We start from the raw sequence: 20,867 nt of genomic DNA, 5'->3' as shown, positions 1-20,867 counted from the left end.
TTTCAAGGACAGTATATACTGGAGGGAGATCCCAAACCAGACTCGGGACTAAGGGCTGGAAACAAATGCGTACAAAAAGAGGGGTTTGTCCTGACTGGAGAAGTCTAAGCCGACTACAATTTATTTTTTGCAGTGTAAGTTTAGAGACAGTGTACTATCTTTGGGTGTCACAAAACATGACAGTAGTATGAAGGCATAGCCAGGCTAAAGGGTGACCAAAAATGGTACCATTTTTGGTCACCCTTTAGCCTGGCTATGATAGACCCTTTCAAGGGCTTTATACCTTTTTGAGGTTTATTAAGGTTTCACCAGTCACATGTTGCATTGGGTAAACCTGGTATTAACCCTTTGGGTTAAACCGTCTTATAATCAGAATAATATAGAAACAGAATGTATTAGTGGCAACATGATGCCTTCATACTACTGTCATGTTTTGGATCAATATTAATATACAGCACATGCTTGTATGAACTGACTTTATTTTCTGTTTCATGCCTTGCATCTTTATTGTTTTGTACTTTGTTGTTCAATTTGGGTGAAATATGTGCACCCTTTTGTATGATATTTACAAGTCTTTCATAAAATGTTTAAAGAAATAAGGACAGCCACTTAATAAAAGCTGGTCTTGTATAAACTAATGATCTAGCACATGTGGATGATTACAGTCGTTTTTCATGTACTGCTATCTTTGGTAACTATATAAATTGTGACACCCAAAGTTAGTACACTGTCTCTAAACTTACACTGCAAAAAATAAATTGTAGTCAGCTTAGCCTTCTCCAGTCAGGACAAACCCCTCTTTTTGTACGCATTTGTGTTTCAAGGACACCAGCAACCCTCCCGGGCGAACGGCAGAGTTGGGGAGGCAAGGCCAAGCCTGTGGTACTAACCTCGACTCGTGAATTGGAAATCGTAAAACCAACAAAGAAACGCACACAGTCAGTAAATTGATAGGCGACCCACGAGACCGGCGTGTGTTAAAGAAAGTTTGAAGTGGCAACATTATATCGCAAGTGAAGGCTGCATGTGTGTGGATGAGACGCGAAGAAAGGCAGACCTGTGAATGAACTTTGAAGTAAAAAGACAGCTGTGGAATTAGCAATCCTGATTAACGGAGTGGTCCGGCGAAAGGAAGTAGCCCACTCGAAAGTCTCTGTGAAAGGTGCATTGTTTATATAAAGCGAATGAAGTAAAAAAGCAAAGTAAGCAGAATTACCTCCTAGAGAAGGGGAGAGTGGAAGTTGATTCTTGAACTATAAGTCGAAGTGGTCCTGTGGAGGTCTGTAAAGAAAGCCACATACATTCGAAAGTCTTCGATACCCGAAAGTGGTCTAAGCCCGGCAGAGGGAGACCCTAAGTGGAATGAACTTGGGGAAGGGAGCCCCACTGTAAGTTTTGTTGAAATTTGTGCTGAACCGGTCTGAGCCCGACAGATGGGGGCCTACGTGACATTTGTGTTTGAAGAGGTTTACGCCTGGCAGAGGGGGACCTACGTGAACTTTGTATTGAAACAGTATTTGGAGGTCTGAACAAGAGACTTTAACGTGGAAGGCCAGGTGGGCCTCAATCCACGTTCTGGAATGGTTTATTGTACTGAGAACCCGAGCCAGAGTGTCATCCTGCCTACACAGACCGCCTTACTCTGTGGGGTCTAACATGGGGAGGAGAGCCGATTTAGCTACCTTTATCAATTTGAACACTGATTTTTCCTTTGCATACATTTTCCAGGTATACACTTTTTGTACACGAGATAGGGCAGGCATTAGGTTTTGTTAGCATAGGCCATTTTGATTTGACACACTCTACTAGGACGGCTTTGTTATCGTTTGATGGTCGAGACTACTCCCATCTTAGTTATAGGGCGGAGTAGGAGTTCTCCAACCCCAGAAACTTCAATAAAAGGTTTTACAAATTGAACCTCTCGTGTCTGTGTCATAAATGTGATACCATGCCTCCCCTACACAAGAAACCAATTCCATCTCAACAGAAGATCCATGAACAGGTCTTCTACACCAGAGTGAAAGCTGGTAAGCTGCCAAGGCTAACAATTATTATTATGGTATTCATTGAGCGCGGATAAAACTTCGAGAATCAACAGAGCGCTTTAAAGAGGTAGACAACAGTACAGTGGCACAACGGAGCTAACGGAACGGATATACAGCGGGGGGTAGGATACGCAGTGGCCCTGCATTCAAATCTCAAGTTCCTGCCACTTCGACTGGATCAAGTGTTCCTTCACCTCTTCATTTTGGAAAGTCAGCACACTGCTACCCTGTATCACAGTAGATGGAAGGCAAGAGTAGCATGAAGAAAACGTTGCATCCCATCAGGGACAAAAGAGATGGCTTTCTTCCCAAAGCCGGTTTACTGGTGCAAACCCTTCTCCAGCGACACACAACAAACCTTGTACATTTCCTCTTGCATTCAGTGAAAGTGAAATCCTTTACAAAGGTCCTAAATGCTTAAAGTTTTCACCTTTGAGATTTCAAGATGGGCAAAACCTATTTCCACAGGAACCAAATGGCCAATGACCTCAAACTATGGAAGAGGTGGTGAAGCAATTCCTAGCAAGTTGGTAGAGGGGAGATTCAAAAAAGCATTAGTGGGTGGTAAGAACTAGAAGAACTAAGTAGGTGCAAGAACTAGAAATGGTTTGCCCAGTATGGGGCCACCGGTGCCATATAGCCACGATCACCTTTCCTGAACCCGTGAAGGTCCTTTGAAAATCAGAGTAGTTGAAGTGTGTAGAGGAAGCATCCACCCAAAGAGATTACGAAAGCATCTCTGTCTTAAACAACTGGAGAGCCACACACAAACCTCCTGTTCCCAGTAATGTATGAACGAGCTGTGAATCAGCCTACGCCTTTGGTACTCCTGCTATGGGAGAGGAGGTTGTGGAAGTTCTCCCAATGCCATAGTTGGATAGCTAGCCTAGGTAGGGGCCTAGGGAATCAGCATTCACCCTATATGCTTGAATAAAACATTGGCATTGTGCAGCCCTAAAGAACGCACGCTGTGATCCTAGAAGACGGGCACCAGGAATCTAAGGGCCAGGAAGGTGGACATTATCCCCGGCGTACTCATGTGAACGTCTTCATCATCGGCACTCCTGGGATCATGCACACATCCTCCAGTTGCCTCCAAGTGAACATGGGAGTGTGCCAGGACATGCTCCCAATCTCTCAGAAGATGAGTAAAGGCATTACTGAAGGATGTTCCCAGTGAGCTGCCAGGTGGAGCAGAGGGAGATATATCCCGACACGCATGCTTGGGCCGCTGCCCTCTGTGGGACAGCAAGCACGCAGTCACGGCATTAGGCCCATCACGGTCAGTCCTCGGGCTTAGGTTATAAGGCCGATACTGAAACTCTGAATTTTCACAGATGCTAGAGAGCAGGGCACATCCACACACTCCAACGCCTTGCAGGTTGTGTGCCAAAGTGCCCCTTGTAAGTGACCTGGCATTGAAGGAGGCACTCGAGAGGTTTTTGGAATTAGCACAATATTGTGAATGATTGGTACAATAGAAATTGATGGAGAGGGCTTTGGGGTTGCTCTGAGTGGTCTAAAGCACTAGCCCACCGCTCCCCATTTTCATCGAGCATTAGCCTAGAAGGCAATATGCATAGAGGGGGTATAAAAACAGTTTCCTTCAAAGGAACTCCTTAGCCCTGAAAACCCTTCAGTAAAACACCCTCTGATTTGACCAACTAGCTCCTGTGAGCTTAGGATCCAATGGCACCTCAGACCAAGTGTGAATGGAGGGATTCAGAGGGTTTCTGGTGAAAAGCTCAGAAAAGCTTATGAAGAGCACCCCTGGTGGAAGACCGGGTCGATCTACGAACTGGCCTCTTGACCAGTGGACTGTTGGTAGGCCACCGAAGCAGCGTCTCAAGAGAATTATTTGGAAATCCACTGACTATGAACCTTCGGCAAAGGTTTCCAAGACTGTTGGTGTCCAACCTTAGAAAGAACCCTGATGAAAGACTACCACCGGGCGCAGCCGTGTAGGACGCGTGCGGGAGCAGCTCAGAAGAATGCTTACTAGACTGCTGAAGTTGCCCCTCGGGTGAAGGAGCACTCAACGCCAAATAAGTGCCTCTGCAGCCACACTGGTGCTAGGTCTTGCATGCATCTCTGGTTCAAGAACACGTGGCACATTTGTAAAGAGAAAAACATGCGCAAAAAGGACATAAGTGGTCAAGCGCCAGGTGATGCAAGAGGGGTGGAAAAGAAAGGCATTGCCTACATCTAAACTAGCGCCAGGTGATGCAAGAGGGGCGGAAAAGAAAGGCATTGCCTACATCTAAACTAGCGCCAGGTGATGCAAGAGGGGCGGAAAAGAAAGGCATTGCCTACATCTAAACTAGCGCCAGGTGATGCAAGAGGGGCGGAAAAGAAAAGCATTGCCTACATCTAAACTAGCGCCAGGTGATGCAAGAGGGGCGGAAAAGAAAAGCATTGCCTACATCTAAACTAGCGCCAGGTGAAAGGCATTGCCTACATCTAAACTAGCGCCAGGTGATGCAAGAGGGGCGGAAAAGAAAGGCATTGCCTACATCTAAACTAGCGCCAGGTGATGCAAGAGGGGCGGAAAAGAAAGGCATTGCCTACATCTAAACTAGCGCCAGGTGATGCAAGAGGGGTGGAAAAGAAAAGCATTGCCTACATCTAAACTAGCGCCAGGTGATGCAAGAGGGGCGGAAAAGAAAGGCATTGCCTACATCTAAACTAGCGCCAGGTGATGCAAGAGGGGCGGAAAAGAAAGGCATTGCCTACATCTAAACTAGCGCCAGGTGATGCAAGAGGGGCGGAAAAGAAAGGCATTGCCTACATCTAAACTAGCGCCAGGTGATGCAAGAGGGGTGGAAAAGAAAAGCATTGCCTACATCTAAACTAGCGCCAGGTGATGCAAGAGGGGCGGAAAAGAAAGGCATTGCCTACATCTAAACTAGCGCCAGGTGATGCAAGAGGGGCGGAAAAGAAAGGCATTGCCTACATCTAAACTAGCGCCAGGTGATGCAAGAGGGGCGGAAAAGAAAGGCATTGCCTACATCTAAACTAGCGCCAGGTGATGCAAGAGGGGCGGAAAAGAAAGGCATTGCCTACATCTAAACTAGCGCCAGGTGATGCAAGAGGGGTGGAAAGGAAAGGCATTGCCTACATCTAAACTAGCGCCAGGTGATGCAAGAGGGGCGGAAAAGAAAGGCATTGCCTACATCTAAACTAGCGCCAGGTGATGCAAGAGGGGCGGAAAAGAAAGGCATTGCCTACATCTAAACTAGCGTGGCACAGAAGGAGAAGGGTTGATGCCAGGAGTTGGAACTTGATGAATGGTTTGTACCCTGTGTGAAGTACACAATGCTGAAGGGTGCATAAAGACCTACTAATGGTAAAGAGAAGGACTTGCCGGATCAAGCATGGCTAGGAAGGTGGGGTGGAAATTAGGGTAAAGGGCACATAGGCCTGCCATCCACATGCCACATCAGTTGATTCGCAAGAGATCCCTGGTCCTGCGGAGACCGAACCCTATTAGGAAGCAGAAAAGGCTGATAATCTATATTGCCATTTTATGTGATCAATACAGCCGTTCGCTCTTAACCCAGTGCAGGACAAGTGCTGGCTGGCTACTGCCATAATTCCCTAACCATTCACTACATTGGATCGGGCAGATGGGAATTGCAGATCAAACATCTGGAGAGCCGCAGGTTGCCCATTACCATCTTAGCCCTTTCCAAGTGTGCCATTTGTCTTGATTATCCTGCAATTCCTTCGGGACTCCAACCTCCACCCCCACACCCAAAGACACTTGGCACTTTCCCCACACATCACTGCCTCTTCTTCATTTACCCATACTCTGCCCACCACGCCTAGATGAAGCATGCAAGTCCTTGGGGTATGATGGGTTTTGCCTTTCAGCCACCATCCCCCCCCTTGCGATGGTCAGAGTAGAGATGCCATGGCCATGAATGGTGCCGCCAATGACTACGCAGGCTTCCTCCCAGTGGAAGGTCCAAGCCCGGCGTGCAGGACAGGTCCACAGTCAGTCTGCAAGTCACATTCTGCTGGTTCTACTGCCCTGCATGTGCACTATCTACACACAGCTGGCGTTAAGAGAGGGAGGTGCGACCGTGGGACTTCTCGTGCGGAAGAGAACTAAACTGGAAATGTTCTGAAAAAGCAGTAGACCAAGTCCGAAAGCAAACGCACAATTGATAGCTACAACATTGGACAGGACATTTAGGGGGTCATTACGAGGTTGCCGGCAACCTCGGCTTACTGTTTCCGCCACCCGATATCCCAGTGATAGTGGGATATTAAGGGCGGCGGCGGCAGAACGGTAAGTTCCCATAGGACTCAGTGGGATGGGAACCATGGAAGCACCGGCACGGTTGTTAACGGTGCCGGTCATTCAGTGAATGATCTGCCAGTAGGGGCTTGAACTACCAGTAGTTCAGTGCCCCTATCGGCAGACTGAGTAAGCCAGTCTGGAATAGGTGCCGTTACATGTTAACGACGCCTTATTCCCAGGCCAGCATACATATGATCGTATTATCCATTGGTAGTGATCAACTACAATTCCCAATAGTACCTGTTAGAATAGAGTGATCTAAAATGAGTCTCTGAACTCAGAGATGGACACCCGTCTCCTGCCCCGCAGCTATCTATCTATAGTTTTATGTTGCACCAGGCCCATCCATTTATTTTTCACCCTCTGTGCTTTTCTCATGTGGTGAATATGGGAAGCGTGAGCTAACTATACATAAAAAAATACCAGTTTCTCTCCTGTCTAGCCCCCATAAGAAACAGAAATGGCAGGAAAAAATGCCATACGTCTCCTGCCCCCCGATGCTAGTGGTTGATTAGGATTGCCATAATTCTCTGCTACCCCCCTCCCCGATGCCAGTGGTTGATTAGGATTGCCATAATTCTCCGCTACCCCCGCTCCCTGATGCCAGTGGTTGATTAGGATTGCCATAATTCTCTGCTACCCCCCTCCCCGATGCCAGTGGTTGATTGGGATTGCCATAATTCTCTGCTACCCCCCTCCCCGATGCCAGTGGTTGATTGGAATTGTCATAATTCTCTGCTACCCTCCCCGATGCCAGTGGTTGATTGGGATTGCCATAATTCTCTGCTACCCCCCCCCCGATGCCAGTGGTTGATTAGGATTGCCATAATTCTCCGCTACCCCCCCCCCCCGATGCCAATGGTTGATTAGGATTGCCATAATTCTCTGCTACCCCCTCCCCAATGCCAGTGGTTGATTAGGATTGCCATAATTCTCCGCTACCCCCCCAATGCCAGTGGTTGATTAGGATTGCCATAATTCTCCACTACCCCACTCCCCAATGCCAGTGGTTGATTAGGATTGCCATAATTATCCGCTTCCCCCCTCCCCAATGCCAGTGGTTGATTAGGATTGCCATAATTCTCCGCTACCCCCCTCCCTGTTGCCAGTGGTTGATTAGGATTGCCATAATTCTCTGCTACCCCCCCCGATGCCAGTGGTTGATTAGGATTGCCATAATTCTCTGCTACCCCCCCCCAATGCCAGTGGTTGATTAGGATTGCCATCATTCTCCACTACCCCCCCCCCCATGCCAGTGGTTGATTAGGATTGCCATAATTCTCCGCTACCCCCCCAATGCCAGTGGTTGATTAGGATTGCCATTATTCTCCACTACCCCCCCTCACCCCCCCGATGCCAGTGGTTGATTAGGATTGCCATTATTCTCCACTACCCCCCCGCACCCCGATGCCAGTGGTTGATTAGGATTGCCATAATTCTCTGCTACCCCCCCAATGCCAGTGGTTGATTAGGATTGCCATTATTCTCCACTACCCCCCCAATGCCAGTGGTTGATTAGGATTGCCATTATTCTCCACTACCCCCCCGATGCCAGTGGTTGATTAGGATTGCCATAATTCTCTGCTACCCCCCCCCAATGCCAGTGGTTGATTAGGATTGCCATTATTCTCCACTACCCCCCCCCCATGCCAGTGGTTGATTAGGATTGCCATTATTCTCCACTACCCCCCCCCATGCCAGTGGTTGATTAGGATTGCCATTATTCTCCACTACCCCCCCGCACCCCGATGCCAGTGGTTGATTAGGATTGCCATTATTCTCCACTACCCCCCCGCACCCCGATGCCAGTGGTTGATTAGGATTGCCATTATTCTCCACTACCCCCCCGCACCCCGATGCCAGTGGTTGATTAGGATTGCCATAATTCTCTGCTATGACATCACAGTGCGAGGACACAACATTTTTTTTTTTTTTTTTATTTATTTAAATTTGTATAGCGCGCAAGCAGCCCAGGGGCATTGAGGCGCTGTTACTTGCATGAGCTTAGTTACAGGCATGGTATCAGTAAGAGGCATATTACAGATAGGAACAAGCAAGGTTATCATTACAGCTTATGCGGTTGGTCAATACAACTTAAGCTGTGGGTCCTATGGTTGGTATTATGCTGCTGCGAGGGACCTTATGAGAAGAGGGTGGTTTTCAGTGCTTTGCGGAATTCCGAAAAGGAAATAATTGCCAACGGCTGCCTATGGAAGCCAGAGTCATCGCACTTACGCGTGCTCCGATTTGCCAAACAAAACAATGCCTACAGTCAAGGAAACAGTCTGGTCGCTTTAGAAGTGCTCTGGCGAGTGCTGGCGAGTGGCGGGTTCTAGTCCAGATTGAGGTATGCTCTCTAGTCCATCACTTTCTTTTTGCCAAAGCGAGCTGAAAGGTTGCGCACTCGGTTGGCACAATACAATCCCTCTACCAGAGAGCAGAAAGGCCATGCCCACCCTCCTAGAAGCACAATAATCTAGTTTGCTTCTGAGAAGGAGGCTAAAAATAGAACCTCTTAAGTAAAAATAGAATCCAAAGGGAATGTGGCGGCGAAGTGGAGGAGCAAGCCATCAAAAGAAGGAGCTGAGGGCCCATCGACGACCGGGCGGACGGGCGGGCGGGCGGGCCTCCTGAAGGGAAAAACTGCTGATGAGGACATCACGGTTGCTGCAGGAACGGGCAACACACTCATTTGGTTTGGAAATATAACTTCATGAGTCAAAAAATTGCTAAAAAAGAAAAAAAATGAAAAAAAAGAGGCCAACCTATGGAAAAGGTTCCAAGTTGCGTATAATCCTGTAACATGGGGGTGGCGATTACGGGCTTTCAATTTGACAGGTCTTCGTGAAAGCTCACAGGGATATCCTAAGCCTGGCCAGAGTATCATGCAAACACTGTCATTATGCACATGTCAAAGTTATTAAATGGAACAAAACTTGCTATAGTGGCCCCCAAGCCAAAAGTGAGGCCTTCCACCAATAAACGCATGGGGGGGGATACATGATCAGGAATGGCTGTAGTTAGAGCGCATGGCATGGGGACACATGACCGAAGATCATGCCATCTCCCCATGTGTTGGGACAGACCATTTTATTATTGAAGTTAACTCTTTCAGTGCGCTTACTTTGTGCGTATGCATTCACACCACGTTCTCATAGGAAATCATTAGAGCACCGGCTGACAAAGAGTTAATAAAGTAAAACCACGTGACAGAATGGGCAGCAGCCAATACAAACAGGGCTTCCTCGGCTCCAGAACCCCGAAGATGTTCCATTGGCAGGCAAAGCCACAGGCCTGGCTGACTGGCATGCAGCCAGGACACATCTGCACACATCTCCTGCATTAGATCAACGCCCCCCCCCCCCTCTCCCCCTCCGCGCAAGCGTGGGGCGCTCAGCACAGCTTTCTTACCTTCAAGGCCTCCTCCGGGACTTTGTGCTGGATGTGCTCCAGCACATACATGTTGGCATGTACAGGTCGAGTTAAGGAAATGGAGAGGATAAAGATGGGAGCAGTGAAAACAGCAATGCAACGTCACAGCAACAGACATGTGAAAAGGAGGCAAAGGTTCCCTCCCCCAGCTGTGACACGTGAAAGGCAGGCAAAGGCCCCCTCCCCCGAGCTGTGACATGTGAAAAGCAGGCAAAGCCCCCCTCCTCCAGCTGTGACACGTGGAAAGCAGGCAAAGGCCTCCCTCCCCCAGCTGTGACATGTGAAAAGGAGGCAAAGGTTCCCTCCCCCAGCTGTGACATGTGAAAAGCAGCCAAAGGCCCCCTCCCCCAGCTGTGACACGTGAAAGGCAGGCAAAGGCCCCCTCCCCCAGCTGTGACATGTGAAAAGCAGGCAAAGGCCTCCTCCCCCAGCTGTGACTCGTGAAATGCAGGCAAAGCCCTCCCCTCCCCTCCCCCGAGATGTGACATGTGAAAAGCAGCCAAAGGCCTCCCTCCCCCAGCTGTGACATGTGAAAAGCAGCCAAAGGCCCCCTCCCCCAGCTGTGACACGTGAAAGGCAGGCAAAGGCCCCCTCCCCCAGCTGTGACACGTGAAAGGCAGGCAAAGGCCCCCTCCCCCAGCTGTGACATGTGAAAGCAGGCAAAGGCCTCCTCCCCCAGCTGTGACATGTGAAAAGCAGGCAAAGCCCTCCCCTCCCCCGAGCTGTGACATGTGAAAAGCAGGCAAAGCCCCTCTCCTCCAGCTGTGACATGTGAAAAGTAGGCAAAGTCCCCCTCCTCCAGCTGTGACACGTGAAAAGCAGGCAAAGCCCTCCCCTCCCCCGAGCTGTGACATGTGAAAAGCAGGCAAAGCCCCCCTCCTCCAGCTGTGACATGTGAAAAGCAGGCAAAGCCCCCCTCCTCCAGCTGTGACATGTGAAAAGCAGGCAAAGGTTCCCTCCCCCAGCTGTGACATGTGAAAAGCAGGCAAATGCCTCCCTCCCCCAGCTGTGACATGTGAAAAGCAGCTAAAGGCCCCCTCCCCCAGCTGTGACACGTGAAAGTCAGGCAAAGGCCCCCTCCCCCAGCTGTGACATGTGAAAAGCCCCTCCCCCCCAGCTGTGACACGTGAAAGGCAGGCAAAGGCCCCCTCCCCCAGCTGTGCATAAATAGCGCGGGCTCTGCAGCCGAGGAGCGTAGAGGGCACGTGCTGGCCTTGGCATTAGCGATTAACTTTATCCGGATATTAGCGATCAGACGCAGGGCAGCTCTTCCAGTCCCTGGTGGGCAGGGGGGGCACGCGCGGCCACTCGAGATGGACGCCTCCTGCCCTTCCTCGGAACACTGGCATTGGGTCTGTGCACGTGCGTGCGGCCGAACAAAATCACGAGAAACATCCTTCTTCTGCGTTATCAAACCAATTTGTGTCTTCGTATTTTGTTTTTTAATGCTCTTACTGTTATCCCGACCATTTCATGAGATGAATGAAGACTGCACTCCCAATGCAGCCATGGGCCCGGCGTGGGGGTCTGAATGCAAGACTCTAGCTAGAGTGAGCTACAAGGTTTGCTGTGTGAGCAGCCTGTGAGTGATGCCTGGAAGGGATGCACACGCTCTCCTCCTCCCTGCAGAGGGAGTCACTCTCGCCCACTTCCTGTAGAAGCGGTCCCTGGCTCCCATTCTGCCAAGGCTCACACCAAACACTGAAGGCTGCACTACCCGAGCCAGAGCACAGAAGAACGCTGGACTGGTGCCCAAAGCATAAGGAGGAACCCTGCTGTCGCCCATCCCCCAGAGCCCAGCATCTAAAGGCTGCATTACCAGAGCCAGGGCACAGAAGAACGCTGGACTGGTGCCCAAAGCATAAGGAGGAACCCTGCTGTCGCCCATCCCCCCTCCTCGCCCCCAGAGCCCAGCATCTAAAGGCTGCACTACCCGAGCCAGAGCACAGAAGAACGCTGGACTGGTGCCCAAAGCATAAGGAGGAACCCTGCTGTCACCCTTCTCCCCCAGGAGCCCAGCATCTGAAGGCTGCACTACCCGAGCCAGAGCACAGAAGAACGCTGGACTGGTGCCCAAAGCATAAGGAGGAACCCTGCTGTCACCCTTCTCCCCCAGGAGCAGAGCATCTGAAGGCTGCACTACCCGAGCCAGAGCACAGAAGAACGCTGGACTGGTGCCCAAAGCATAAGGAGGAACACTGCTGTCACCCTTCTCCCCCAGGAGCAGAGCATCTGAAGGCTGCACTACCCGAGCCAGAGCACAGAACTCTGGACTGGTGCCCAAAGCATAAGGAGGAACCCTGCTGTCACCCTTCTCCCCCAGGAGCAGAGCATCTGAAGGCTGCACTACCCGAGCCAGAGCACAGAACTCTGGACTGGTGCCCAAAGCATAAGGAGGAACCCTGCTGTCACCCTTCTCCCCCAGGAGCAGAGCATCTAAAGGCTGCACTACCCGAGCCAGAGCACAGAACTCTGGACTGGTGCCCAAAACATAAGGAGGAACCCTGCTGTCACCCTTCTCCCCCAGGAGCCCAGCATCTGAAGGCTGCACTACCCGAGCCAGAGCACAGAAGAACGCTGGACTGGTGCCCAAAGCATAAGGAGGAACCCTGCTGTCACCCTTCTCCCCCAGGAGCAGAGCATCTAAAGGCTGCACTACCCGAGCCAGAGCACAGAACTCTGGACTGGTGCCCAAAGCATAAGGAGGAACACTGCTGTCACCCTTCTCCTCTAGGAGCAGAGCATCTGAAGACTGCACTATCCGAGCCAGAGCACAGAAGAACGCTGGACTGGTGCCCAGAGCATAAGGAGGAACACTTCTGTCACCCTTCTCCCCCAGGAGCAGAGCATCTGAAGGCTGCACTACCCGAGCCAGAGCACAGAACTCTGGACTGGTGCCCAAAGCATAAGGAGGAACACTGCTGTCACCCTTCTCCCCCAGGAGCAGAGCATCTAAAGGCTGCACTACCCGAGCCAGAGCACAGAACTCTGGACTGGTGCCGAAAGCATAAGGAGGAACCCTGCTGTCACCCTTCTCCCCCAGGAGCAGAGCATCTGAAGGCTGCACTACCCGAGCCAGAGCACAGAACTCTGGACTGGTGCCCAAAGCATAAGGAGGAACACTGCTGTCACCCTTCTCCCCCAGGAGCAGAGCATCTGAAGGCTGCACTATCCGAGCCAGAGCACAGAACTCTGGACTGGTGCCCAAAGCATAAGGAGGAACCCTGCTGTCACCCTTCTACCCCAGGCGCAGAGCATCTGAAGGCTGCACTACCCGAGCCAGAGCACAGAACTCTGGACTGGTGCCCAAAGCATAAGGAGGAACACTGCTGTCACCCTTCTCCCCCAGGAGCAGAGCATCTGAAGGCTGCACTACCCGAGCCAGAGCACAGAACTCTGGACTGGTGCCCAAAGCATAAGGAGGAACCCTGCTGTCACCCTTCTCCCCCAGGAGCAGAGCATCTGAAGGCTGCACTACCCGAGCCAGAGCACAGAACTCTGGACTGGTGTCCAAAGCATAAGGAGGAACACTGCTGTCACCCTTCTCCCCCAGGAGCAGAGCATCTGAAGGCTGCACTATCCGAGCCAGAGCACAGAACTCTGGACTGGTGCCCAAAGCATAAGGAGGAACCCTGCTGTCACCCTTCTCCCCCAGGAGCAGAGCATCTGAAGGCTGCACTACCCGAGCCAGAGCACAGAACTCTGGACTGGTGCCCAAAGCATAAGGAGGAACACTGCTGTCACCCTTCTCCCCCAGGAGCAGAGCATCTGAAGGCTGCACTACCCGAGCCAGAGCACAGAACTCTGGAATCGATGGGGGAAGTGTATGACGATGCATTATATTCTACAGAGGTTAAACTGCTTCAGGACTGGACAAGACAGCTGCCAAACACCACCTTGTTAATTTGAAATATTGTAGATAAAGCCCCTCCTATTGGATAATGTGGAGAATCAGAGGGACACAGACGTGGTAAAACCATGTTCTTTCTGTGACGTATATTTAAAGTAAAATAAGACCCATCTCTCGCTGAACAATGGGGTGTTGCCCGCCCATCTTTCTAACTGAAGTGCTCGTCAAATACACCCTCTGTTCGAATCCAAGCGATCGGACCCTTCCACCATTATAATTAAGTCCAGGAGAATAACTCCCTTCTCCTGGCGCTCGTGTTTTGCCGCAAGTTTCTCACTTCTCTTACTCCTTTCAGTAGATCATATGTAAATAGTCTCTTGCCACCCACTGTATCCAGTTCTGCAGTTCTGTTTAGGGGACTGATATTTCTCTTGTCCTTATTGCTCTAGGTTAGCCTTAGTCTATTTAGAGTCCTTCCTTCTTCACAGCAGGGTTCCTGAATCTCTGTTACACTCGTCTTCTCCCTTTCATAGTACCTGAAGTTTCTATTACCATTTCCTCATTCCCAGAGTGCAGTTTCATGGATGACTTTGGGCTTCCTGGCTTTACAGATTTGTTCCCCCCGAATGTCTCATTCGTCTCTTCGAGATATGGGTGGGACTTGCCCTTTTCCCTAAAGTGATAAGCCTCCACTTGTATTTCTTCCCATCTCTGTTTTTTTTATTTCTTCTCATCATACTCAACAGTTCTGTTTCACTGGACTATTTTCATAGGTTTTCCCCATTAGTACTGGGACGAGTTACGCTCAATTTATAAACCTGCCGAAATTCCTGTTTCCAGTTTTACCTACGGAGTTCTGGGCCAACGTCAGCAGTACCTGGTGGCCCTCGGTTTCTCTTTCCTTCTTGTCACCACTCGGCAGCTTGCTTTCTGTGGTCTCTCCTTCCTGGATGTGCCGTTCTCGTCTTTGTTACATCACGGGGATCGTGACTCAGGCTGGGAGCTGCTTACTCCACTGGATGGGATCAGCACTCTTGTACGGACAGACTGCCCACCGCTCTGAGTCCGTGGTCACGCCACCACCGCTGTTTCTCCTTCGCCTTGCTTGGCTTTCTTTCGCTCTCACACACCGGTTGCTCGGAATTTCTGGTTCTGCGCTGAAGCGGCTCCGTCGTACGTCAGTTCTGCATTGTCGCTGTGCCCCATCTTCTTCCGCTCCATTACGCATAGGGAACTCTCCATGTGTCTCTAGCGTCTGCTCTCGTCCTTCTCTCTGCTCCCTCTCCTTCGTCTCCCATCGCTTTTCAGCCTCCTTGCGGCAGTCCATTGGAGACTTGAATTTGTATCTTGCATTTGTGGTCGTTCATAATATAACTTCAGGCTATCTTCATGAGTTTGATAACGGTTTGCCTTCACTATAAGCCATCACTTGGAGGCCAACAGGGAGCTCCTCACGGGGACGGGAGAATTCGTCCACCAGGGGGGGGTCTCTCTTCCGGTGAGGTCCCACTTGCCTCGACCCCTAGGGCGCTTGTTGCAAAGTGGGCTCACCTCCCTAGCCTCAAGGGGGTGGGCCTCAATTCGTCAAAATAACCTAGCCTAACTCTGGAAAATCTATTTTTTATTACAGCCTACACAACATAATACATACATATCCACGTTTTCGCTTTAAATAAGAGGATTATCTGGCCTGAAAAACAAATACACTATAGTTCAACCAAAATGACCCATGTGCTATTGAAAGTATATTTCAAACTCGTGTTAAGGGCAATTATAAATGACAAGCTAATAGTTGTATACATTATTTTTCAGGTGATAGGCTATTTATTAACCAAACACTGTCCTGCATTAAAGATTTGAACCACAGTGATGCTCAGTTATTTTTTTAACATGTAATATAAGAACCACAGTCATGGCATCCATGCTTCAGGTGGCATTTATTATCTACTCGGTCTTCGGCCTCATGGTTTATCGTGCCTTGCAAACAGCACAATGATATTATAGGACCATAACATGAATCAATGAGGATGTAAGGAGTGCAGAGTGGCAAATGTAGTCAATACATTTTAAACCATACATCACCAATGAAATCCTTGTGCACATCAGACCATAGTTGAAGGATAATCCAAAACGAATTGGACTATTTTTTATATTTCACTCAATTTATTTGCAGCAGGAAAAGGAAACCATACCCCATACCCCTCACAGGACCAAACAGCCTTTTTAATGAAGGGTGAGGTTTCCCGCTTGGCAGCTGCTAGCGGCACAGAGCCCAGAATCAAAGCCCCTTTATAACCAGGGGCTAATGTATTATTAAACAAGCACAATTCTGCGGATGAAAGGATATCGTAGCCGAAGCGGATGACATCGTTCAGTTTCAGGGTGATGTACTTCTGATCGGGAATCCGCACGTCGTTCACAAAAGTCTAAAGTGGAAAAAAAACAATAAATCCAGGCAAACAACAACAACAACAGGAAGGTACTTCGTGTGAATTCCCATTAGGTGAAGGGACATTTAAAAGGAGCTCATGCAGAAGAACAAACATTGGTATACTCTAAGGCGCATTTTACAGATGTTAAGGTGTTTTAAGAATACTGCAAACATATATGGAGCTCAAGAACCAAATCCCTACCAGCAGCAGTGCCGATTACATTTCACAGGAGCAGCGATTAAAGCGCCTACTCCGCCCCACACGACTAATAAAGCAGCAGTAGAATCGGGCATAAAGATGAAGCAGGCACAACCTGAAGGGTAAACCTCCTTCACCTCTTAAGCCAGGGCAGGCTGAGGCCAAGTTATACTTTCCAGTAGGTATGCGAGCTGACGCAGAAGCAAAACAAACAGTACTGTGGTACCGGTATAAAAAGGCGGTGTCCAAACAAAGTTCAGTACAAACCCCAAACTTTAAATCAAACTACACAAAGCCCGGGGCTCAACATTTGCAGTAACCATTGGCTAGCAACAATTGAATCTTGGTGAGGAAGAAATGGTGGGCAGTATGTGTAAAATTGAGGTGGCAAATAACCTTTTATAGCCGTCTAGTAGCTTGCAACTTGAAATGTTGCACTCCGTTGAATGATACTACCCACCCTGTAAGAGAGAACACAAAACGCAGAATGTATGATGAAAGGCGGCACAGTTTAGAAGGGAAATGGGCAAGAATTTCAGCAGCAATGTTAAATTCGAAGGAAGAGGTATTTCAAAGGGTCGACAGTTTGGTATTAATGGTCACTAGGGTCCTTTAAGACAGGCCACAGATACAGGACACTTCAAATACCTTGGATGCTTCTTCGTGGGGCTCCAGCATTTCAACCCAGGGGCGTTCCCGCATTCATACCGGGTTGAGTCAGCTTCTCAAGGAGAAGAGTCTTTACTTCAGGATAGTTCAAGACAATGGCTTTCAGAGGTTCAAGTAGGCAAGCAAGATGCTAGTTTAAATTAGATCTAGTCAGAGTTTGAGATGGGTCTGGTCAGTTGTTCCCCATGGATCGAGTTTGCCATCGAGCCAAGCTCGGACAGTTTTGAGTTGGCGTAGCGATGCCACAAAATGAGAAAAAGCAGATAGAAGCGCTTAGACTGCCAAAGGCAGCACCACAGGTCCTGTGGTATCTCCAAGTGAAAAACCCTCTTGAGGTGGCAGACGGGGCTTTAGACCGTTTCATGACTTACGAGTTGCTAGGAGACCCACTCAAGGAAGTTTGCCAGAAAACACTTGCAGGGGTCCTTCACTGCAGTGAGAAGGTTCCTGGTTCCAGCAGCAGTTATGGCTTGACCAAATGGTGCCCAGTATGGTTTTCTTTTTTGGGGGGCGGTGGGCTCGCCTCTTTCTTGAAACTTGTGTCTTCACATGTATGGCAGGGGACTCTGGAGCAGACTGTACATCCAATCAGGGCCCAGCAGAATCCTCATCAACCCACTATTGTGCAGTCCCCCCAACCCTAATATAGAGAAACTGCCACAGTGGATTGGACGAGTCCAACATTTCTGTAAAGGGACAACCCATACAGCTGTAACACGATTCATATGTCTCTGAAGTAATAACTAGAATGCTCAGTCTGCAGAAAGCGGGTAGGGGCATGGGATGTTTGCGAGCCCTAAGAAATATTAAGATGGTGGATCCCATCTCCCTCTGGAAAGTATTTTCCTTGGCTACTGTAACTCCTCCCCTTCCTCGGTCTGTCTACATGAAAGCCTCATATAACCAGCCCCCCGGCCATTGCAGTGCCATTGCTTCATTTGAAGCATTCGTTCCCAGCTAAAAACCCTCCAAGAGTTCCTGTCCCCTAAAGAATGGGACCAACCTTCTAAGGGAGGGAGATGGGGGTGAGGCAAAAAGCGTTTCCTGGGATAAACCCAATGGTTGTTTTGGGTGAAACTTAGTCCGGACCAATGAATACACGTACGGCACCATAAGGAATGAGTCCATGTTCCACCGAGCAGACAATAAAATTACACCAAATGCTTTTCGGCGTTTATAATTATACAAGCCCAGGAGTCACCATTTCAAAACAGATGTGGCTCCTAGTTAGATATTAATTGCCACCAGACCCTTGGACCACACTCAATTTAGGTTGGAGTGCCCACAGGTAAAGGCAGACCGGAGTCTGTTGGAACTTGGGTTCTAGCAGACCGTTTCATAATATGTACTTTTTATAACTGTAATGTAGCCAAAGTACATGGGCGCTGTGGGATTTGTCAGTAGGCAGTTCCAGCAGAGACATGCGTGAGCTTAACCTTTTGTCAGCATCATTTCTAAAACACATCACGCCGTCTGAAAATGTAGACTGTTGTGCAGATCGGACTACCGTGGCAGAATACATTAGGTGAGATCCTGCACATATGAAAAATCTGGGTGATTCCCCATAGCAGATGGAGAACTCTCATGGCAATATATGCCACATCCCTCCCAAAATATCATGAAAGCAAACTTACTATAGCAGAAGCTTGGCTGGTGTAGGGTGCCAAGAGGACAGTCAACATGACTATCTGGTGAGACAAGTTTTTATTTTATTTCACTTCACAGGTGTTGACTGTCTGAAGATGGTCTCATGTTTGCTGGTGGTAGTGGCTTTGGTGACAATTGGTCTTTATTGGTCTGAAAAGGGGCGGGGCGCTTCACACCCTCCATCACCTGGGGTGATGAGATTGAAAATCTTGCTCGTAGTCACTGGACGGAATGCCAAGTTGAGTATGGTTTTTCCACTGCTTCACCTACAGATCTCTTTCTGGCCTTTTCAAGTGTGCTGTGTTCACGGTCATCGGTCCATCAGGTTTGCTGGCTGCCCCATAGCTCCTTGTTCCTGTACCACCTGGATGGAAGTCGAAATGGAGACTAGTCTTTCCTGCTGTGTTCTCCGTTTCTGATGAGGACCTGGTCTCCAGTGTGGAGCAGAGGTTCCATCTCTGTTTGGTTTCAGGGATCTGGACATTGAATGCACCGCGACAAAGGGTGAGTGGCAATTGGCCCGACAACAGGGCAACGTGTGATTAAGTTGGCAGAGGTACAGTCTGTGGAAGCGCACGTCATTGTTCCCAAGAATCCAAACACTTCTACTTCAAGTTTGGCTTGTCAATCTCTGTCTATTCAGACTACTACATTGAGGGCGAAAAGAACCTTTCAGTTTCGGGTTGCTCAAGGCCTGCATGGGGTAGTTTGGACATTGTGTACTCCTGACTGCTCCATCCAGCAGCAAAACCTCGCTGCTCTGAAACAAAAGGCCATTGCTGGTTGTAAGTTCAGCGGGAATGCCAGAGGTGGCAAAAATCTGCTTTATGTAGAGCTTGACTGTTTAGCAGTGGATGAGGTTATACTCTGGATATCCAGAGAAGTTGCCTATCGTGACTAATTCCTATCGTGACTAATTCCTTGTTCGCCAATGTGCAAATGTTGGTGAAGTCGATTGCCCTTTCCTTGCGATCTTATACGAGCCAATGGATCTCTAGCGCCAGTTGCTTAGCTATGACACAGGTGGTGGTGGCTGCTTACACCCGGGAACCACATTGTTTCCTCTCAGTCAAGCTTTAATTCTCACAATGCCTTGTGTTGACAGGATCAGTCTCGTAGTTGAGATTTCAAGCAGCATTATTGTGGCTCTCCAAGTCATATATTAAACTGAACCAGGGGCCTTCAGTCTGCTGGCTGTTATATATTGTTCAATTTTTCTGCCTAGCTTGTGGCAAGGATTGTTTGCAGCATTCATCCTTTTTGGTTTCGTTAACGATCTCAGATATTTTTATCCCTTTTGCTGTTGCCCATTCTCCGACCCTTCGCAAGTGTTCCACTTTTCATTCCACTTCACACATTCTTGGCTTCTCTGTGGTGCCTCACAGAAAGTGAAATCTGCGTTAAATACCAGCAAAATGTTGCATCTCTGTAGCTGCAGCGTCCACTCAATTCACCGCAATGGTCTTTGGGCGGACCCTAGCAGGGTGGGGATCAAAGGCTTATGGTTGCTGTAATTGGACAGATGGAAATGTTTCAAGCCCCCGAGAATGTCTTTAGCTTCCCTTTCGAGTTAGGAGCAACTGATCCGTTGGGTTCGGTGACCTGGTGGCTATGTCCCCCACTTGGTGGTGGCCATCTTTGTCAGCTTGGCTAAAGCTTGTGCCTAAGCCACAATGACTGGAGTCCACCAGGATCATCGTGGCTTTGCTTATGTTGAAGTATGCCAAGGCTGCGTTGCTGGATCAATGAGAGATCTCCCCAGATTTTACAGGGCTTCCGTCACTCGGGCTAGATATGCATGAAACTGCTGCGGTAGTTGGTCATGCCTACGAAACACAAGTTCAAATACAGGTTAAGGAGCAGGCGCAGCTTGGATAGCCATCCTAATAAATAAAACGTGGGCACCCTCTTGGCTGAAGACATTTCTGAAACATTCTACTGCGGTCTTGAAGTTCTTACATGTTTTGTGCATTGGGAGCCTGAAGGCCGCAGTCTTTTAAAGACAGATTGAAGTCTGGCAGGTGATCATCTTCTGACTTGAAGACCAGGGTGTCATTTGAGTATGTCGAGAACGCCTTTAAAAACTAACTACCGCACTACTGATGGTGTTCTGGAATACTTTGCTGTCATGGTAGATGCCAAAGTTGAGCTACTTGTAACTGCATAGTCATATGGAAGAGGAGAAGGTACCGCTTACTTGTGTTTGTTTATACAGCATCAGCTGGTGGAAGCAGTTGTAGTTTGTTAATGTTAGTTTGTTAAAGTTAAAAGGTATTTATATAGCGCAC

The 20,867-nt window shown here is 49.1% G+C and overlaps 1 protein-coding gene across 4 annotated transcripts in view; it reads right to left on the bottom strand.

The window, feature by feature from the left end:
• CEP170B (centrosomal protein 170B) overlaps nt 1-20,867 on the bottom strand; it is a 249,526-nt gene that overhangs the window by 141,334 nt on the left and 87,325 nt on the right. For all 4 annotated transcript variants that reach the window (XM_069638152.1, XM_069638153.1, XM_069638154.1 and 1 more), the window contains exons 3-4: nt 15,981-16,059; nt 9,763-9,821 (exon numbers count right to left, since the gene is read on the bottom strand). In XM_069638152.1, the coding sequence (XP_069494253.1) occupies nt 9,763-9,821; nt 15,981-16,059 (138 nt within the window). The remainder of the gene's footprint in view (nt 1-9,762; nt 9,822-15,980; nt 16,060-20,867) is intronic.

This window comes from Ambystoma mexicanum, chromosome 14 (assembly GCF_040938575.1).
Source record: "Ambystoma mexicanum isolate Mex_15411 chromosome 14, UKY_AmexF1_1, whole genome shotgun sequence".
Classification (NCBI taxonomy): domain Eukaryota; kingdom Metazoa; phylum Chordata; class Amphibia; order Caudata; family Ambystomatidae; genus Ambystoma; species Ambystoma mexicanum.
This window is presented reverse-complemented; position numbering and strand designations above follow the sequence as displayed.